General features: G+C 34.3%; 1 protein-coding gene across 1 annotated transcript in view; it reads left to right on the top strand.

Annotated features, from left to right (window-relative positions):
* The window catches only part of LOC145254614 (uncharacterized), a 1,033,347-nt gene that overhangs the window by 763,402 nt on the left and 253,160 nt on the right, over nucleotides 1-16,785 (top strand). The window contains exon 31 of the mRNA XM_080113229.1: nucleotides 3,968-4,111. Coding sequence (XP_079969355.1) covers nucleotides 3,968-4,111 — 144 coding nt within the window. The remainder of the gene's footprint in view (nucleotides 1-3,967; nucleotides 4,112-16,785) is intronic.

The raw sequence follows: 16,785 nt of genomic DNA, 5'->3' as shown, positions 1-16,785 counted from the left end.
TATATATATATATATATATATATATATATATTAGTGTTGAGACGATTCCAATTTTTTCCCGATTTCGATACAATTACCGTTTCTGTACTAACGTCCCGATTCCGATTCTTTATAAACCTCTAAATATTTAAGTCTAGCGATTTTATTTATTCCGAATTACTGTGAAAACACACGTTAAGTGTGCAGAGTGTTTTTTGTTTGATTAGCGCCAGACATACTGTAACTGTTTACGTCAGCTGCCAGGCTATAATCGATTTTTTTTATTTGTGTTACGATGCATATCGATTCCGCTGGGAACGGCGGAAAAACGATGATGCAATAAATTGATTAAAAACAAAAATAGATACATAAATCCCCCGGAATTCGTAGCAATAATGACACTGAAACAATGAAGCATAGGGATGGGATAATTTAATTCTCAAGACACAGGTCAAAAAAAAAAAAAAAAAAAAAAATGACGGACACATGCGAAAACAACAGAGACGACATCATTACACAAAATTAATTTTATTAATCAAAAATTAATTATAGATGTAACTAAAAGGAAGAATAAAAAACAAAAAAACAAAAGAGAAGATAATAAAGTTATTGGTCAAATTAAAGTCACTGAGCAAAACTCATCATATTGACGCAAAATATTCATGTCAGCAAGAGAATAAGAATGCATGAACTCATAAGTCCTTTCTTTTTTCTTTTATATATATATATATATATATATATATATATATATATATATATACTTGTTTATTGTTATATAAACATGCTCACATCCCGCTGCTACAAATAGCCACTTGTTTCAATCAAACAACAGATATCATCAGGCAGCGACTTGACTATTCAAAAGTTCAATGAATAACCTGGTTATTCATTGAACTTTTGAATAGTCAAGTCGCTGCCTGATGATATCTGTTGTTTGATTGAAACAAGTGGCTATTTGTAGCAGCGGGATGTGAGCATGTTTATATAACAATAAACAAGTATTATCAGCTCTTTTTATTGAGCACTATCTAACAACCTCGTTGAATTCATTAGTCCATTACTTTTGAATATAAAAAAACCCGAGTATATATATATATATATATACTCCTGTAAATTTTTTAGTGTGTGTATTGATATTCATATTAAAAAAATTTTTTCTACTATTTAAAAAGGAAATACAACTTTGTTATATATGGGTCGTGGAATGGCATTCATCTGCAAAAGGTCTAGCTAAATTGCATATTCTTTTAAACATTCATTTTAATTAATTCCCTATTAGTTTTTTTTTTTTCTGTTTTCTTATGGGGTGATCATCTTTAGTTAACTATTACATGTAATTACATTCATGGAGATATTTTACATAATTTATACTTGCGTAATATTTGCTTAAAAAGCTTATAGTAAACACAAAACTCTTGCTATATATATTTATGTATGCGTATATATATATTTATTTTGAACACACTTATTTTTAAAGTAAAATTTAAATGGGAATTTGAAACTTTGAAGTGTCGAATATAATGATAAAATCATTTTTATTTACTGATTTTTTTTGTAAGTCCGATATTTCGCTAGTACATAGCCTCATCAGGGTCGAAAGTCCGGTCCGTGAATTTTTTGTTCTTTTTCTTCATTTTGGTGTTATGGTGAAGAGAAGAGAATTTACGTGCTGTTCCGGTGATTTCAAGTGTATAATGCTCCGCCATAACATCAAAACGAAGAAAAAAAAATAAGTGTCTTCAAAAAGTGTATGACCATCTTTTACATTAAATCCCGCTCGAAACTGGAGCATTATACACTGTATAACCAAATGGATCAACAATGATTTCAAATTGCATTGTCATGATGACTGAACTTATGCATTCATGATCTGAAATGTTCATTTCTCTGTACAGATATTGACAGTGTGAGACTTTAAAAAAGCAACCCCCTGTCATGCACGCGCATAAGAGGAGGAGATGTGTCATTGAATTTCTGACAAAAATGCATTGAGAATGGTGGAGACCAGGAACGTGCAGATGAGGAAAGGTACTAGGGGTGCTCCAGTACCTGCCCCTTTTACTCCTGTTTTAAAAGTGCCCTTTTCAGAAGAATGTATTATAGGCCTGTGTCCCACTGAGACATCGTTTTTTTTCACTGGAGAACTTTCCATGAAAAGTTCTCTGCACGTCACTGGTGATTATGTAGAAAAATATAGTCTAAAGCACAAAAGGTCGCTCATTTTAATGATACGGCTCCCGTCTTCATAGCTTTTCAACTTTTTGAGTTAAAAAAAAAAAATAGGTGGCTTTCTTTTGGAAACGAACCTAGTACTATTAAAGATGATTCCATCTTCTAACAAAATTTGAGTCAGATAAACACAAAATAAAATCAAAATGCTCTCTAGGGAACTAATTAAACGAACCCTATTAGAACCCTGATCTCTCAAACTTTGAGCCCTTCTCTAGTCTGTGAGGGAACATTGGTAAGTGTCTTCAGTTGTCCTTAGTGAGATTAAAGGTCAGAATTAATGAAGCTATTGTAATCTAAGTAAACCATTACTTTTGTAAGGTTGTACTTTTTTTGCCTTTACGATTTTTAACAATGTGCAGAGTGAAACGATAAATTGTCGCTCTAGAAAAGACGACATTATTCCATTTCCGTTTGATGAAAACCGATTTTCTTTTTTTTGTTATAGACCATCTACTCGTTGGCCAGTTGTGTACAAATTTCAAGAGCGATAGGAGTCTTTTGTTATGTCTGAAAGTGACACAATGTTCAACACATGAGATCGGAGATGCGCCGCTGTACAACTCATGCTCTCTGCCAATCCAAATTATGACAACAGAACCATTGCTATCATCCTCAAAATGCATCGCTTGATTGCCACGAATAGCAGGAACGTTCCCAGGATGATGATGAAAAAATTTCTGATCACAGTTATGGTTTTTGGTGTGGTTTCAAGTTAGGGCCACATTATGCTACCTTTTGTCTTCAAAGTAGGCTTGAAAGTCAATACCAAAGTGTACCTGGATGTGCTAAAGAGTGTGATTATCCCTGATGCAATCAGATGGCCGCTGGCAGACCCTGGGTGTGGCAGCAGGACTTGGCGTTGGTCCGCAAGTCCAAAGAGACTCAAGTTTGGCTTCAGAAGGAATGCTACAACTTTGTACCCTTCTTTTACTAACCCTTAACCGCCTTCCTCCCCTGGCCTGAACTCCATTCCTCTTCGTTTGGTCATACGTCGAGAACATCACCAACATGACTTCCTGCAACACCAATGTCAGCCTGATCGCCGCCATCCGCTGAGTATTCGCCAAGTTCTTGCTGGCGCTTATGGAAAAAGCATGCTCCCAGTTCTGGACCCATATCGGGGTAGTGATTGAGGCTGAAGGAGGCTAAATTGAATATATGTCAGCTCTACTACACAATCAAGTTATCTGAATTGATTTTATCAGTAAAAGTTTTAAAATAAAGATGCACTGTTGTTTTCTTTAGAACGACAACTTCATCGTTCCATCCTGTACTTTCTACTTTACTTTTGTTTTGACTTTCCTTTTGAAGAGAATATTTTATTTCGACTTTCCCTCTGAATCGTTAACTTTTTCCTCACTTTAATAGTGTAATTTTTTGGATGGATCTTTTTATGCTAAATTTTTTTTTATTTCAACTTTCATTTTATTTAAACTATGTTTTCGTTTCAAATTTCTTTTTAATTGTGTACTTTTGAAGATTTTTTTTTTACGCTTTTATCCTGTAATTTTGGTTTCCACTTTCCTTTCTTAACTATTATTTTATTTCCATTTTTAATAGTGTATAACTTTCTTTTTTTGATAGCATACTTTTATTTCGACTTTCTTTTTATGTAATGGTGTACTTTCTTTCATCACTTTTTATAATGATCGACTTTTTTTCTGATTTTTTTTATTTTAATATTGTATATTTTTTTTAACGCTGTATTTTTTAGGCAATTCTTTATTTAATTTTGTACTTTGTCAACTATTTTCAGAGTTATTAAAGCAGAACGTGGATATTTGGATGCTTATTGGCACCGTCACTTTCTTTATGTCCTTCGAGGAGATTACTCCTCTGCCCTTGACGATTTGAGATTTGTACTCAAATACAAACCATCATACAAAGTTTACATGGCACTGTGAGTATACACTGGTTTTATTCATAATGTTACAATCCTTTTTTTATAATGCAATAATCTTTAAATTATTTGAACAACAGAAATCTTGAAAACATTTTAGCGTTTGACTAAAAGTCAACATTACATGAATTTTTGAAATCAGGTGTGATTGTTTATATTATTTGGATTGGATTAATTGTTCTCATCTTGAGTGTTATATGCACAACGTTTCAGTCGATGTAATCTCCAACTTACTTCAGGTGCATAAGTCGCCATGTTTGGCAAAGGAGAAAAAGAGGTTAACTCTACACTCTGCTGTTTCGTACTTTAAACTCCAGTTAAAAGTAAATTTACAACAATAAAATTAAAAAAAAAAAACACTTTCCATTAGAACGAAAAATACGAAACCTCGGAATGTAAAGTTAATCCCTGTGGTTAAATACAATGACCCCACAACTCAATCTTCACTCTTCAATCCTGCAGTCCAATGCACTTCTGACAGCGATTGCTTCTGCCAAACAAAAAAGACACCCTCTCTCCCAAATACAGGCTTTTTATTGGACAAAACCGTCCAAAGTTATTTGCATACTCTTCCCATGATCTCTAGTCTATAAATAGACGCAGTGGCCATTCTCTTCTTCTTCTTTCTTCTTTCACTCTCTGAAGCGGGCGTTGCCAGTGGTAAAAGGTTTGCACGATTTTTTTTTTTTTAGTTTTTTTTTGTTACTACACGCTCCCATAATCATTAAAGATCATTCACATCTCATAATCCCGTGTCCAGATCGGCGCATTGCGTTCTCTTTGCGGTCTCTGCATCGGCACCGGTTCATCTTCATCACTCCCTGGCTCAGTACCACCATCCTCATCACCTAAATGGACCACACACCTTAAATCTAAAACATGTCGTGGCATTCCATTGACACTTAAGTTGTTTGGGGATTGCACTCCTGTTATCACTCCTCTTCCCCACTGCGTTGTGCATCGGGCATTAGGCGGTTTCACCCAAACTTCTTCTCCTATTTGGATTCTGGCTGGTCCTTGATCATTAATTTCCGGTGACATGTCTCTAGGATGCCTCCATTCGTAATTAAAGATTGCTCTATGTGGTACTGTGTCATCTCTTTGCCCGACCTTAGGGGACATGTTGTACTAAAATGTGGCCTCTTCAGGCGATATTCTTCCTCTCTCAGCTATTGCTTTCACGGTCCGATGATGTCACTCCACAATGCCATTTCCTCCAGGTCTGTAGGCTGCCCTGTAATAACTTTTAATCTTCCATTTTTTTAGCATCGTCTGAAAGATTTCTGAGTGAAAAACAGTGCCGTTGTCCATTATCACCTCCCTTACTAGACCTCGTTCAAGCATCACCTTTTCTAATTCAGTTGCAACTGCAGATGCGGCTTCCACTCGCAGTTCCTTCCATATCGCCAGTCTACTTGGCCCACAATCAATTATTGATAAGTACGCTCCCCCTCGGTAGTGTGCTATGTCAATAGCTAGTCTCGTCCAGTTTGTTAAAACTCCAATTTCCCCAGGATTATGTATATTTGGGGCAGGATCGATCGATTGACACCGAACACAGTTCTTTACTATCATCTGAATTTCTTCCCGTTTTACATTCGGATCCACTTGCCTCACCAAATATAATGTTCTCTCCACTCCCATGTGATGCATGTCATGCAACTCTTTAATTTCTCCAATTCCAAGACAGCATATTGGCGCCTCCTCTTTCTCAATTAACCACTGTTTTTTTTATCCGTGTTAGCGCATCTGCCTTGTTTCTTTCAGAAGGCACAAACACTGCTTTTATTTGCAGTTTCAATTCAGACATCAACTCTCTAAGCATCCCTAATCTCCGCTTTATTATCACTTCTCCGGCACCCTTTGTTCGTATTCTGCCACTCTCCTCCACAGTAGAGTTCACCCAACTGAGTACAGTGGCTGAATCAGTTCTTATTTCAATATTTGTCAGTCTCCATTTGATAGCTAAATTGACACCCTTTAGAACAGCATCTAATTCAGCTATGTTAATGTGATTAAAGTCATCACTTTTCCTCAGCCAAGTTGCATCTTCCGCCACCACACCGCCAATCTCGACAACCACGCCAGTTGCAACATTGCTTGCATCACACCACACGACTCCTGTGCTCACTTCAGGTATGTGCCAAGCGCCATTAACAGGGTCTTCTTTTTTCACCTCAGCTAGAACCTCCTGCATCACTTTCATGGTTCTGCAATCAACCTTTTCTTCCCAATCCATTCCATTTGCTCTTCTTTTCACATAACTGCATGCTAATCGCAGCCATCCAGCAATTGGATAGTGCCCCAATAATTTACCACAGATCGAAAATAGCTCCCGCCTACTAATTTCTCCTCCCATCTCTGGGATCTCGTTGCCTCTCCTGAACATTAGTGCACCCATCTTATTTTTCATAGCTTAAGGCCCAGTGCCGCTCCTCCGTCCAGGGATTCCGGAGATTTTGTTGCTAACCCAAACCCCTTCAAATGTTCCACAACTTCCTGTGTTGATATTTTCGTTACGTCTACCATTATATCATCAATGTATGAATCAGTGGCCTCTTTCGTCCTACTTCCTTTCTTTAATACTGTTTTTAAAATGGCTGCCATAATCTTTGGTGCGACATTAAGTCCGAATCCTAATCGTGTTAGGCAATAGGTTTTTCCTTTATAACAGACCAGCTGGTACTGCCATAGTTCCTTTGCCACATGTAGTTGCAGGTAGGCAGACTTAAGGTCCACTATTGCGGTCCCTCCTACCAACTGTCTCCACTTTCTTATCTTTTCATCACATACATCTATTATGTCGCTCCCTGTATGACACGCCACAAAACGGTTCAACTCACGAAAGTCGAACACTGGCCTAACTTTCCCTTTTGTGGCCTGAAATACTGCCATCAATGGCAACACGCCTTTTCTTTCTCCTTTCCATGGTAACAGAATACCATCCGATATCCATCTTTCCACCTCTTTCTCGAATTCTAATTTCTTATCGCCTTCCAGAGAGTTTTTATAATATTGGACTTTGTTCTGCAATACTGGAGGCTCTCCCTTCCATGTCCATCTTACTGTCCATTTATCTCCATCGAAGTTTGCTTCAAAGTCTTTATCCTCGATTTTGCAAACATTCAGCTGATGGGCAGCCACGGCACATTGTATATCTCCAAACTTCACTTTTGCTTTCTTTATAGTTACACCTCCCAGCTCATTAATCACGTCCATTCCAATTATGACGTCGATCCCATCAACGATGTGATTCATCAAGATTGCCCTCACCTTTACGTGCATTCCACAGACTTTTATCTCCACTTGTCTGGCTCCTTTACATTCTATATTCCTCCCATCAACTGCTTTCACTGTACCGCTCCTTCCATATCCCTTCAAAAGTTTGGAATTGATTAAAGTAGTGGTGCACCCAGTATCGACAAGTGCAGTCATTACAGAATCATTCACCTCTACTTCTATTATAGGAAGAGGCCAGTATCGCGCCTTCATTTCATTGCTAGGGTAGCTTGCGGCGCAGAAGCTCCCCCTTGCCCATTTCCCTGAATCTGAGGACAATATCTCGCAATGTGGCCAAATTTTCCACAATTGTAGCATGTTGCCCTGGCCCTAGGGATCTCTGTGCAATCTTTTTTTAGGTGCGGTCCTTGACATCTAAAGCACTGAAGGCTTGATTCTTTCTTTCCCTTATTAGTCTCATTAGTTTGCGCACTTGCGGCCAATGTCCGAGTTTCTACGACCCTTTTGCTGACTAAAAGCCGTGCAGTCGGTATCAGTTTGCTGACATCCATTCTCTCTGTTCGGTAGCTGCTGTAATGCCACAGATACATCGTCTGGGAATCCAGTTATGAATGCCAGTTTGGCTGTATGTTCCAGCCCTCTTCCCAGATATCCCGCCAGTCCAGCCAATCTTTTGATTTTATTAGCATAAACATCCACCGATTCTCCTGTCCACTTGAATCGTTGCAGTTTTTCGTATGCCTCAAAAGGCCCCTCAGTGAAGGCGGTCACGAGTCTCATCTCTATCAGTTCTGCATCTTCTTGTTCTGCATTATTCATCTCAAGATAGAGAGCGAGTGCATCTCCCTGCAAAAAAAGTGGAATAAAACTGGCAAGGTCTGGCACATGTTGAAGCTTAGCCACCAGTTTTACTTTCTTTATCCATCCGACTACATCACCTTCTCCACTAAAAGGTGGTATCACATCTTTTCCCAATCTCAACATCCCAGATTCCATGATCTGTTCTTGGCCGAAATAGCTTGTCGTTAAATACAATGACCCCACAACTCAATCTTCACTCTTCAATCCTGCAGTCCAATGCACTTCTGACAGCGATTGCTTCTGCCAAACAAAAAAGACACCCTCTCTCCCAAATACAGGCTTTTTATAGGACAAAACCGTCCAAAGTTATTTGCATACTCTTCCCATGATCTCTAGTCTATAAATAGACGCAGTGGCCATTCTCTTCTTCTTCTTTCTTCTTTCACTCTCTGAAGCGGGCGTTGCCAGTGGTAAAAGGTTTGCACGATTTTTTTTTTTTTTTTTTACTACAATCCCCTTTTCTGCTTTGTCAAACATGGTGACTTATACACCTGAACATTGTGCAAATAACAAGATGAGAACAGTTGTCCGATTAATCCAAATGATACAAAGGAAAGTTAATATGTTCAAAATTATAGCCTTCCTTGCCCCACCAAAGATGATCAACTATTACAAACGTGTCTTGAGTGTTAAATTTCTATTTATTTACTATTGTTAAAAGCACCTCGAGGATAAAAGTTACATAATATCCGTCATCATTCGATCTACAAGGTGACCCACTTAGAAGTAGCCCAGAAAATGTAGAAGAGGAGGAACATTCTTTTATCGTTTAAATTACCTGTAGTTTATAGAAATATGCTGAAAGTGCTCCCGCATTAACATGTATGCATTTCTGGGCACGCTTACCAACATTTGCAGATACTGCCTGTAGATCTTTTCTGGTGATTTTCCGGATATTGCATTGGCAATGTTCTTCTTTAGTTGGTCTAGATTGTGAGGATTATTTGCATAAACTTTTTGTTTTAAAGTCCCCCCAAAATAAAAATCACATGATGACAAGTCAGGGGAACGTGGTGGCCAATAACCTGTTGCTTAGTGTTCTCTCTTCCGTAAACATGTCATGAACTCGTGTCAATGATTTGTGAACCGTGGGGCATGTAGCGCCATATTGTTTGAAAAAGAATTGCATTTTGTCTTGTGGTGTCAGTTGGTCGATAAGAGAAAGATTAGAGAGATCAGGCTACTTTTAAGTGGGCCGCTTAATCTGAAACAAAAATTAGAGAAAGATTAGAGAGATTGGGCTACTTTTAAGTGAACCACTCCGTAGATTGTTAATCGAATGATGACGGATAATATAAGAGGATTTTTTAAGTGGAACATGCAACTAATATCTTCAAATCAAACAAAGGTGAATTTTGCAATAATATGCATCTTAGGATGCCTGCATATGGATCATGAAGATGAGGACTGTGAGATGCTGCACTCAGCTTATATTCATACTATTCATCAGATTTCCGTCATGGCTTGAGTGCAGCCTCTTAATTCACTGTTCTATGCCTACCATATCTTATTTAATAATAAAGAATTTTATAACCCCGGCTCTATAGCCTTTTTACATCAAAATACAAAATTATTAGAATTTTTTCCTTCAGATCAATAACCCAATTTTGCACTACATATAAAGGATATGCACTGCTGTAAGTAAGTAAAAATAAACTTATGGAGGCACGAGAATTAAAACGAGATTTCCATTTTTTAGTTAGTATTTCAAGGCTGTAACCTTTGACGTTTTTTATGAACCTTGGCTTTGTCTCTGTTAGACATCTTTTCTGGTAACAGTCGCATAGACTCCAAGACCAATACAACAATGTAAGCAACATTTGCTTTTTTATTGCTTATACTTCTTTTTCTCTACAACCCTATCAATATAGGCGTCTTTATTATTATATAGGGACTTTAATGTATTCTCCATTTAGTAATTTCCTTTGTAGTTTTCACCCCTTTTTTTTATATAATATTAAGTATCAACTTACACGTTTTATATTCTTCTATTACGTTTGCCATCGATAAAATGCTCATGTGAGAATAAATATGCATATATGTAAAGCTATATGTTTCTTCACTATGCTGAATACATGTGTGTGATCCTTGATAACATAACACACAAAATAGCGATCACGTGTGCAGGAAAGATAAATCCTGATACGTGATTACAAAAAACGTAACTACTAGATCATCAAATATTTATTAGTTCGACATGCATAACAAATGGGTTTAGTTGCTTCCGCAGCATTATGATTTAGTCGAAACTCACAAAATATAAGATCTAGAATTAGACTATGTCACGCATTCATTTTGTTTTAATGTTCTTATAATTTTGTTTTTTTCATGGGTATGGGGCATCCTACTGTTACGTTGTGGAGTTTGAGTGTATGCATGTGTCACTTTTCTCTATTTGGTGGCTCTTCACTATCTGAACCCAAGTTAACTTTGTGCCGTATTTGAGTTCGTTCCATGATCGTCTAAATGTTCTTATGTGTGTGTGTGTGTGTGTGTGTGTGTGTGTGTGTGTGATACATGTATTCGATATACTTTTTTCAACTACGTCTTTGATCTTGTGGTGCACCTGGAATTCATCTGTTCTTGGAGGGAAGCTGGAAACTGTTTGAACGAATGCATTTCACTCCAAAACGACGTTTGGTTTTATATAGTTTTTTATTCACTTTCCGCAGAAGAATGGAAAGTGAGTTTCTTTGCTTGTGATTAATTCTAGTCTTCAATTTGGAGACACGTAATCTCCTTCCTAAGGCGGAGGAGACAACCATTAACCCGTCCACTCTTCTTTAGGTCCAAATTCCAACTTGTCTCAATGTTCAGCTAACCTGAACATGTGACAACAACGCGTACATCCGGTCAGCTATTTTTAGAGCTTCCGTTGAAACTTGTCCATTTTATAGTTTTGACAAGTTTATCAAAACATATTCACATTTCATGTCTTGTTTACTTCGCCAGTTAGATAGATAGCTAGATCGAGATAGACAGACAGACAGATAGATAGATAGATAGCTAAATCAAGATAGATCCCATAGGTATATAGATAGATCGACAGACATAAATAAGAGATCATTTCTTGTATTCTCAACTACATAACACTACCCGATGCCAGACAACCATCCACAATTTCAGTCACTCGAACCGAGAGATCGTTTAAAGATTCTACCCGTTCCTTTGAGTGCAATTGTTTGTATTTCTCTGGCACTTGGTTCACCGGATATATTCAACATGTAGTTTAAAAAAATTCTTTTTCATAAATCATGTTGCTCCTATAATTAATGTAATGATGGAGATGATCTTTAAATCCCAGTTTCTTTTCATAACGTCACACAAGGCCTTGTTCATTGGTATAGTTCATGGAATATTCAACGTATCAACATTTTTTATTCAACTGCTTTAGACATGTGTATGTATAGAAAATAAGTGAGATCATTATTCGCCATCTATACGTTGGTTAACTCGACAATTATATAAAAGAAACTGTTTATATCATTTAATTATTGGAATTCTTTTTTGAAATGAGTAATTTTTACTTTTTTAAATTTATTTATTTGTGAACTATTAACCTCATCTTTACAATTGTTTCACGACGTTTCGGCCAACTATTCCTCTGTTACGAAAAAAAAAAAAAACGTCGTGAAACAACAACTGTAAAAATAAGGATAATAATTCGCAAATAAATAAATAAATAAACAAAAATATATAAATTACTCATCTAAAAAAAATAATCCCAATAATTAAATAATATATACCATTCCGTATTGACTCGAAAATCGAGAGATCAGATAACAAAAAGCTTGGATTTATTAGACCAAAACATCCAACCTTGATCATCCTTCGGGGCCCGTAGTCCAGTGGATAGAGACATTGAATCTCTACAGTTCCAGGTGAGCATTGTGTGACGATAGCGGTTTCAATCCTATCCAAAGCCGGCCAGAGGATTAGTTTGATAAAACATGATGAGACGACAACAACTAAGGAAGGCAGTAATTACTGAAGATACAGTTAGGAGATTCAGCGTTCCTGTCCCGTCGCGGTTAACAATCTGACGAAGGCCAGAGGAATAGTTGGCCGAAACGTTATTAAATAACAACTGTAAAGATGAAGGTAATATTCCGCAAATAAATAAATAAAAGAAACGTGTGTGTATGTGTGTGACTTCGTTTCCTATCGAAAACGGCAGCACCAATTTTTATGAAATTTCACAGAAAGGTACCTAATTTGCCTGGCAGTGTTATTAGATTACTTTTGTATTAGAATGTATTTGATAAGTGTCGATAATCGATAATCAAAATAATCTGATGAAAGAAAGAACAGATTATTTCGCTCAAAGTTAACACCTTACACAGCCTAACATCACGAGTGCATTTGGGAAATTTTATTACCGCATAAGCCAAAAGGCTCGACATATAAGATCAACAGTAAGTTATTTGATATGACGGGGGGGGGGGCGTTCGGAATGATTGTTTCTATTTAAAGCGCAATTGCATCATGATACTTGACTTTTTCATCTTAAACTTAAATTCAAACCATTATTACTGCAAATGCAGTAAGACCAGATATATAAAATCAACAGTAGGTTCTTTGAAATGACAGGGCAGCGTCCGAAATGAATGTTTCTGTTTAGAGCACAATTGAAGTATGATACTTGATGTTTGCATTTTAAACTTTAATTCAAGCCATTATATATAAAAAATAATTTTATGAAATCAAAAGTAGGTTCTCTACAGTACAATATAAATTACAATGTATTGTGAATGAAGTCACTGCAGGAAGGTATGTGAAGCATCTGCACCGCGATGGGTCCCCAACTAGAGCATATAATCATTTGATTGAAAAATTGGCCATTTCACCGATTTCGATGACAATAAATATATGGGAGTGTGAAACATTTGTTGATCATCATTCAATCCCGGGCAACATCGGGTATTCCTACTAATATACATTAAAAAACAGTATATTATGTATCTGTTCTTAATTCATGGTAAGTAATCACATTTTGAATGAAACATGAACTTTGGTTAATAATTGAATCTAAATTAGGTTTATAAGATAAGAAAGAGACGAAATTGCTTTTTAGCTTTCCAAATGTAAGCAAATTCTTTTCTTAATAAACACGTTTATAAATACATAATGCCAATAAGATTAGCTGATAATTCCAAAATTGCCATCAAAATTACCGGAAATATTTTTTTAAATTCAAATTAGCCAATTAGCAACTGATTTTCACACCTTTTATATATCATGTTTTGTATATGCTGTTTTCATTCGTCAAATATCTCCGTCAATATATATATATATATATATATATATATATATATATATATATATATATATATATATATATATATATATATATATATATATATGTGTGTGTGTGTGTGTGTGTGTGTGTGTGTGTATATATATATATATATGTATATATATATATATATATAACTACTTCATTTACTCACATAAAATTAATATACGAAAGTATAGATTTATGTGTAAACTTTAAGTATTTACTTCAAAGGGCTCAATACGTAGGTAGAGCTAGTTAGTAATTTATAAAATATATATGGCGATTAAGCTACACTGGCTATTCAGTGTAGGTTAATTGCCATATATATTTTATAAATTACTATATATATATATATATATATATATATATATATATATATATGTAGCTTAGAGAGTAAGGAGAAGAGAGAACCATTCCATATTCACCAATATATTGTTTTTGTGACTTAATTTTCCAATCTTATTGTTTCATATATATATATATATATATATATATATATATATATATATATATATATATATATATATATATACTTGTTTATTGTTATATAAACATGCTCACATCCCGCTGCTACAAATAGCCACTTGTTTCAATCAAACAACAGATATCATCAGGCAGCGACTTGACTATTCAAAAGTTCAATGAATAACCGAATAAGATTATTCATTGAACTTTTGAATAGTCAAGTCGCTGCCCGGTGATATCTGTTGTTTGATTGAAACAAGTGGCTATTTGTAGCAGCGGGATGTGAGCATGTTTATATAACAATAAACAAGTATTATCAGCTCTTTTTATTGAGCACTATCTAACAACCTCGTTGAATTCATTAGTCCATTACTTTTGAATATAAAAAAACCCGAGTATATATATATATATATATATATACATATATATATATATATATTCAAAAAACTATAAATAATAAATTAAAAACAAAAAATTTATTTTTTCAATCTCTCCCTGCCCAGCTAATTTATATATATATATATATATGTATATATATGTGCACATATATATATATATATATATATATATGTGTGTGCGTGTGTATGTGTGTGTGTTTGTATATGTATGTATATGTGTGTTTATGTATGTATTTATATGTGTGTATATATATATATATGTGTGTGTGTATATGTATGTATATATATGTATTTGTGTTTGTGCGTATCTTCTACATGTGTGTATATGTATGTGTTTTTTTATATATATTTGTATTTGGTTACGTATCTTCTACATGTATATTTGTGTGTGTGTTTTTCTGTGTGTATGTGTTTTATTCACTTATTATAAATATCTCCCTAATAATTTTATGAATTTTATTATTTGATTAACTTACTGATATTCTTACCTATTTCTATATTAGTAAAATAAACTTGTAACTTATAATTCATTAATTTATATTTTTCTCTTTCTCTCTTTCCTTCAACTACAACGCCTGAAAATTTAAAAATTATTTATAAAATATTTTTCAATTCCCCCCCTCCCAGCTAATTTATATTTATATGTATATATATGTATGTATATGTATATGTATATATATATGTATGTGTAAGTGTTTGCATCTGTATGTGTATTTGCATATATGTTTATATATGTATATATGCGTGTATTTTTACGTATCTGTGTATGTGTACATATATATATATGTGTTTGTATATGTATGTTTGTGTATATATGTATATATATATATATATATATATATATATATATATATATATATATATATGTATGTGTGATCACGCATGTGCTTTTCCCCCATTTACGTATGTGCATTTGCTGTACATATTTATGCGTGTGCTTATATTTGTGTGTTACTTATTAAAAATATATTTTTTTTTTCTATTATTTAAGTTACTTACTTAAGCTTTCACCTATTTTATTTTATTTCACTAAAATAAACCTGTAACGTATAATTTCTACCTGCCCGGCTAATTTATTTATATATATATTATATTTAATTATATATATCATTACACTATCAAAATAAACCTGTAAAGTATAATTCATTAACTTATTTTTCCTTTTCTTTTTCTTTCCATTTTATAAACAATAAATATCTTTCAATCTCTCCCCGCCCGGCTAAATTACTTTAAACCCCATTTTCAACCCGTTCCTTCACCTATTTTATTTTATTTTATTAAAATAAACCTGTAACGTATTATTTCTACCTGCCCGGCTAATTTATTTATTATATTTAATTATATATATCATTACACTATTAAAATAAACCTGTAAAGTATAATTCATTAACTTATTTTTCCTTTTCTTTTTCTTTCCATTTTATAAACAATAAATATCTTTCAATCTCTCCCCGCCCGGCTAAATTACTTTAAACCCCATTTTCAACCCGTTCCTTCACTAACATTAACTCTCCAACCTGTTGCCATGGTGATCCTTTAAATTAACTGTTACTTATGCCGTTATCAACAAAAGTAGCGTCTTTTAAGTTTAAACCGTTAAAAAACACGTATATAAGAATTTACACATAATTAATATTTAATTATAAACCCCTCTCTTTTTTTAATACACTCCTACTACTTTAAACTCCAACGTCCTCTCCCCACCACTCCCCCTTCTTTTCTAACTCCCCTTTATCTACGATCTTTCCATTTTTATTTGACTTTATAACTTAGTCCATCTATGAATTCTGATGATGCTAGTTTGATTTTTCCTCTCTTTGAGGATTTTCCTCTAGTTGAAACAATTTGTAAACTCATTCTGGACTCACAGTAATAAATTTCCTATATACTGCTCTGACTACACATTGAGCACTTTAGTCCGTTTTTTTTTTCACCACTGGTAAATAAATATATATATATATATATATGTATATATATATATATATATATATATATATATATATATATATATATATATAAAAATGGATAAAGATACAAATAATCTTTAACCAAACAAAACTATCCAGATAGTAAAAGCTCTACAAGGTTAAGTGGAGCAATTAATATAAAAAATAAAGTATGAGAATTCAAAGTTATCTAAAACTTTATTACATTATCAGATCAATAAGATAAAAGGAAAAAGAACCTCTTTAGGCCATGACATTTCGAAGCAAAATGCTTCCCATAATAAGAGGAGAAAACGCATTTGACCTCGAAATGCCATGGCATAAAGATGTTCTTTATCGTTTTCCTTATTGATCTGATGATGTAATAAATTTAAAGTTAAATTAAAATTCTCATTTTTTAAGCTATGTTCCTGTGTTTGTTTGTTCACAGTTTAATTAATATGTACAAAAGTTATACTGCTTCACCAATTAATTTTTATACTGAGA

The sequence above is a fragment of the Euprymna scolopes genome, chromosome 3 (genome assembly GCF_053919585.1).
Source record: "Euprymna scolopes isolate OS-2025 chromosome 3, ASM5391958v1, whole genome shotgun sequence".
NCBI classification, from domain to species: Eukaryota; Metazoa; Mollusca; class Cephalopoda; order Sepiida; family Sepiolidae; genus Euprymna; species Euprymna scolopes.
Note: the sequence above shows the minus strand (reverse complement) of the source record. Positions and strands in the feature narration are given on the sequence as shown.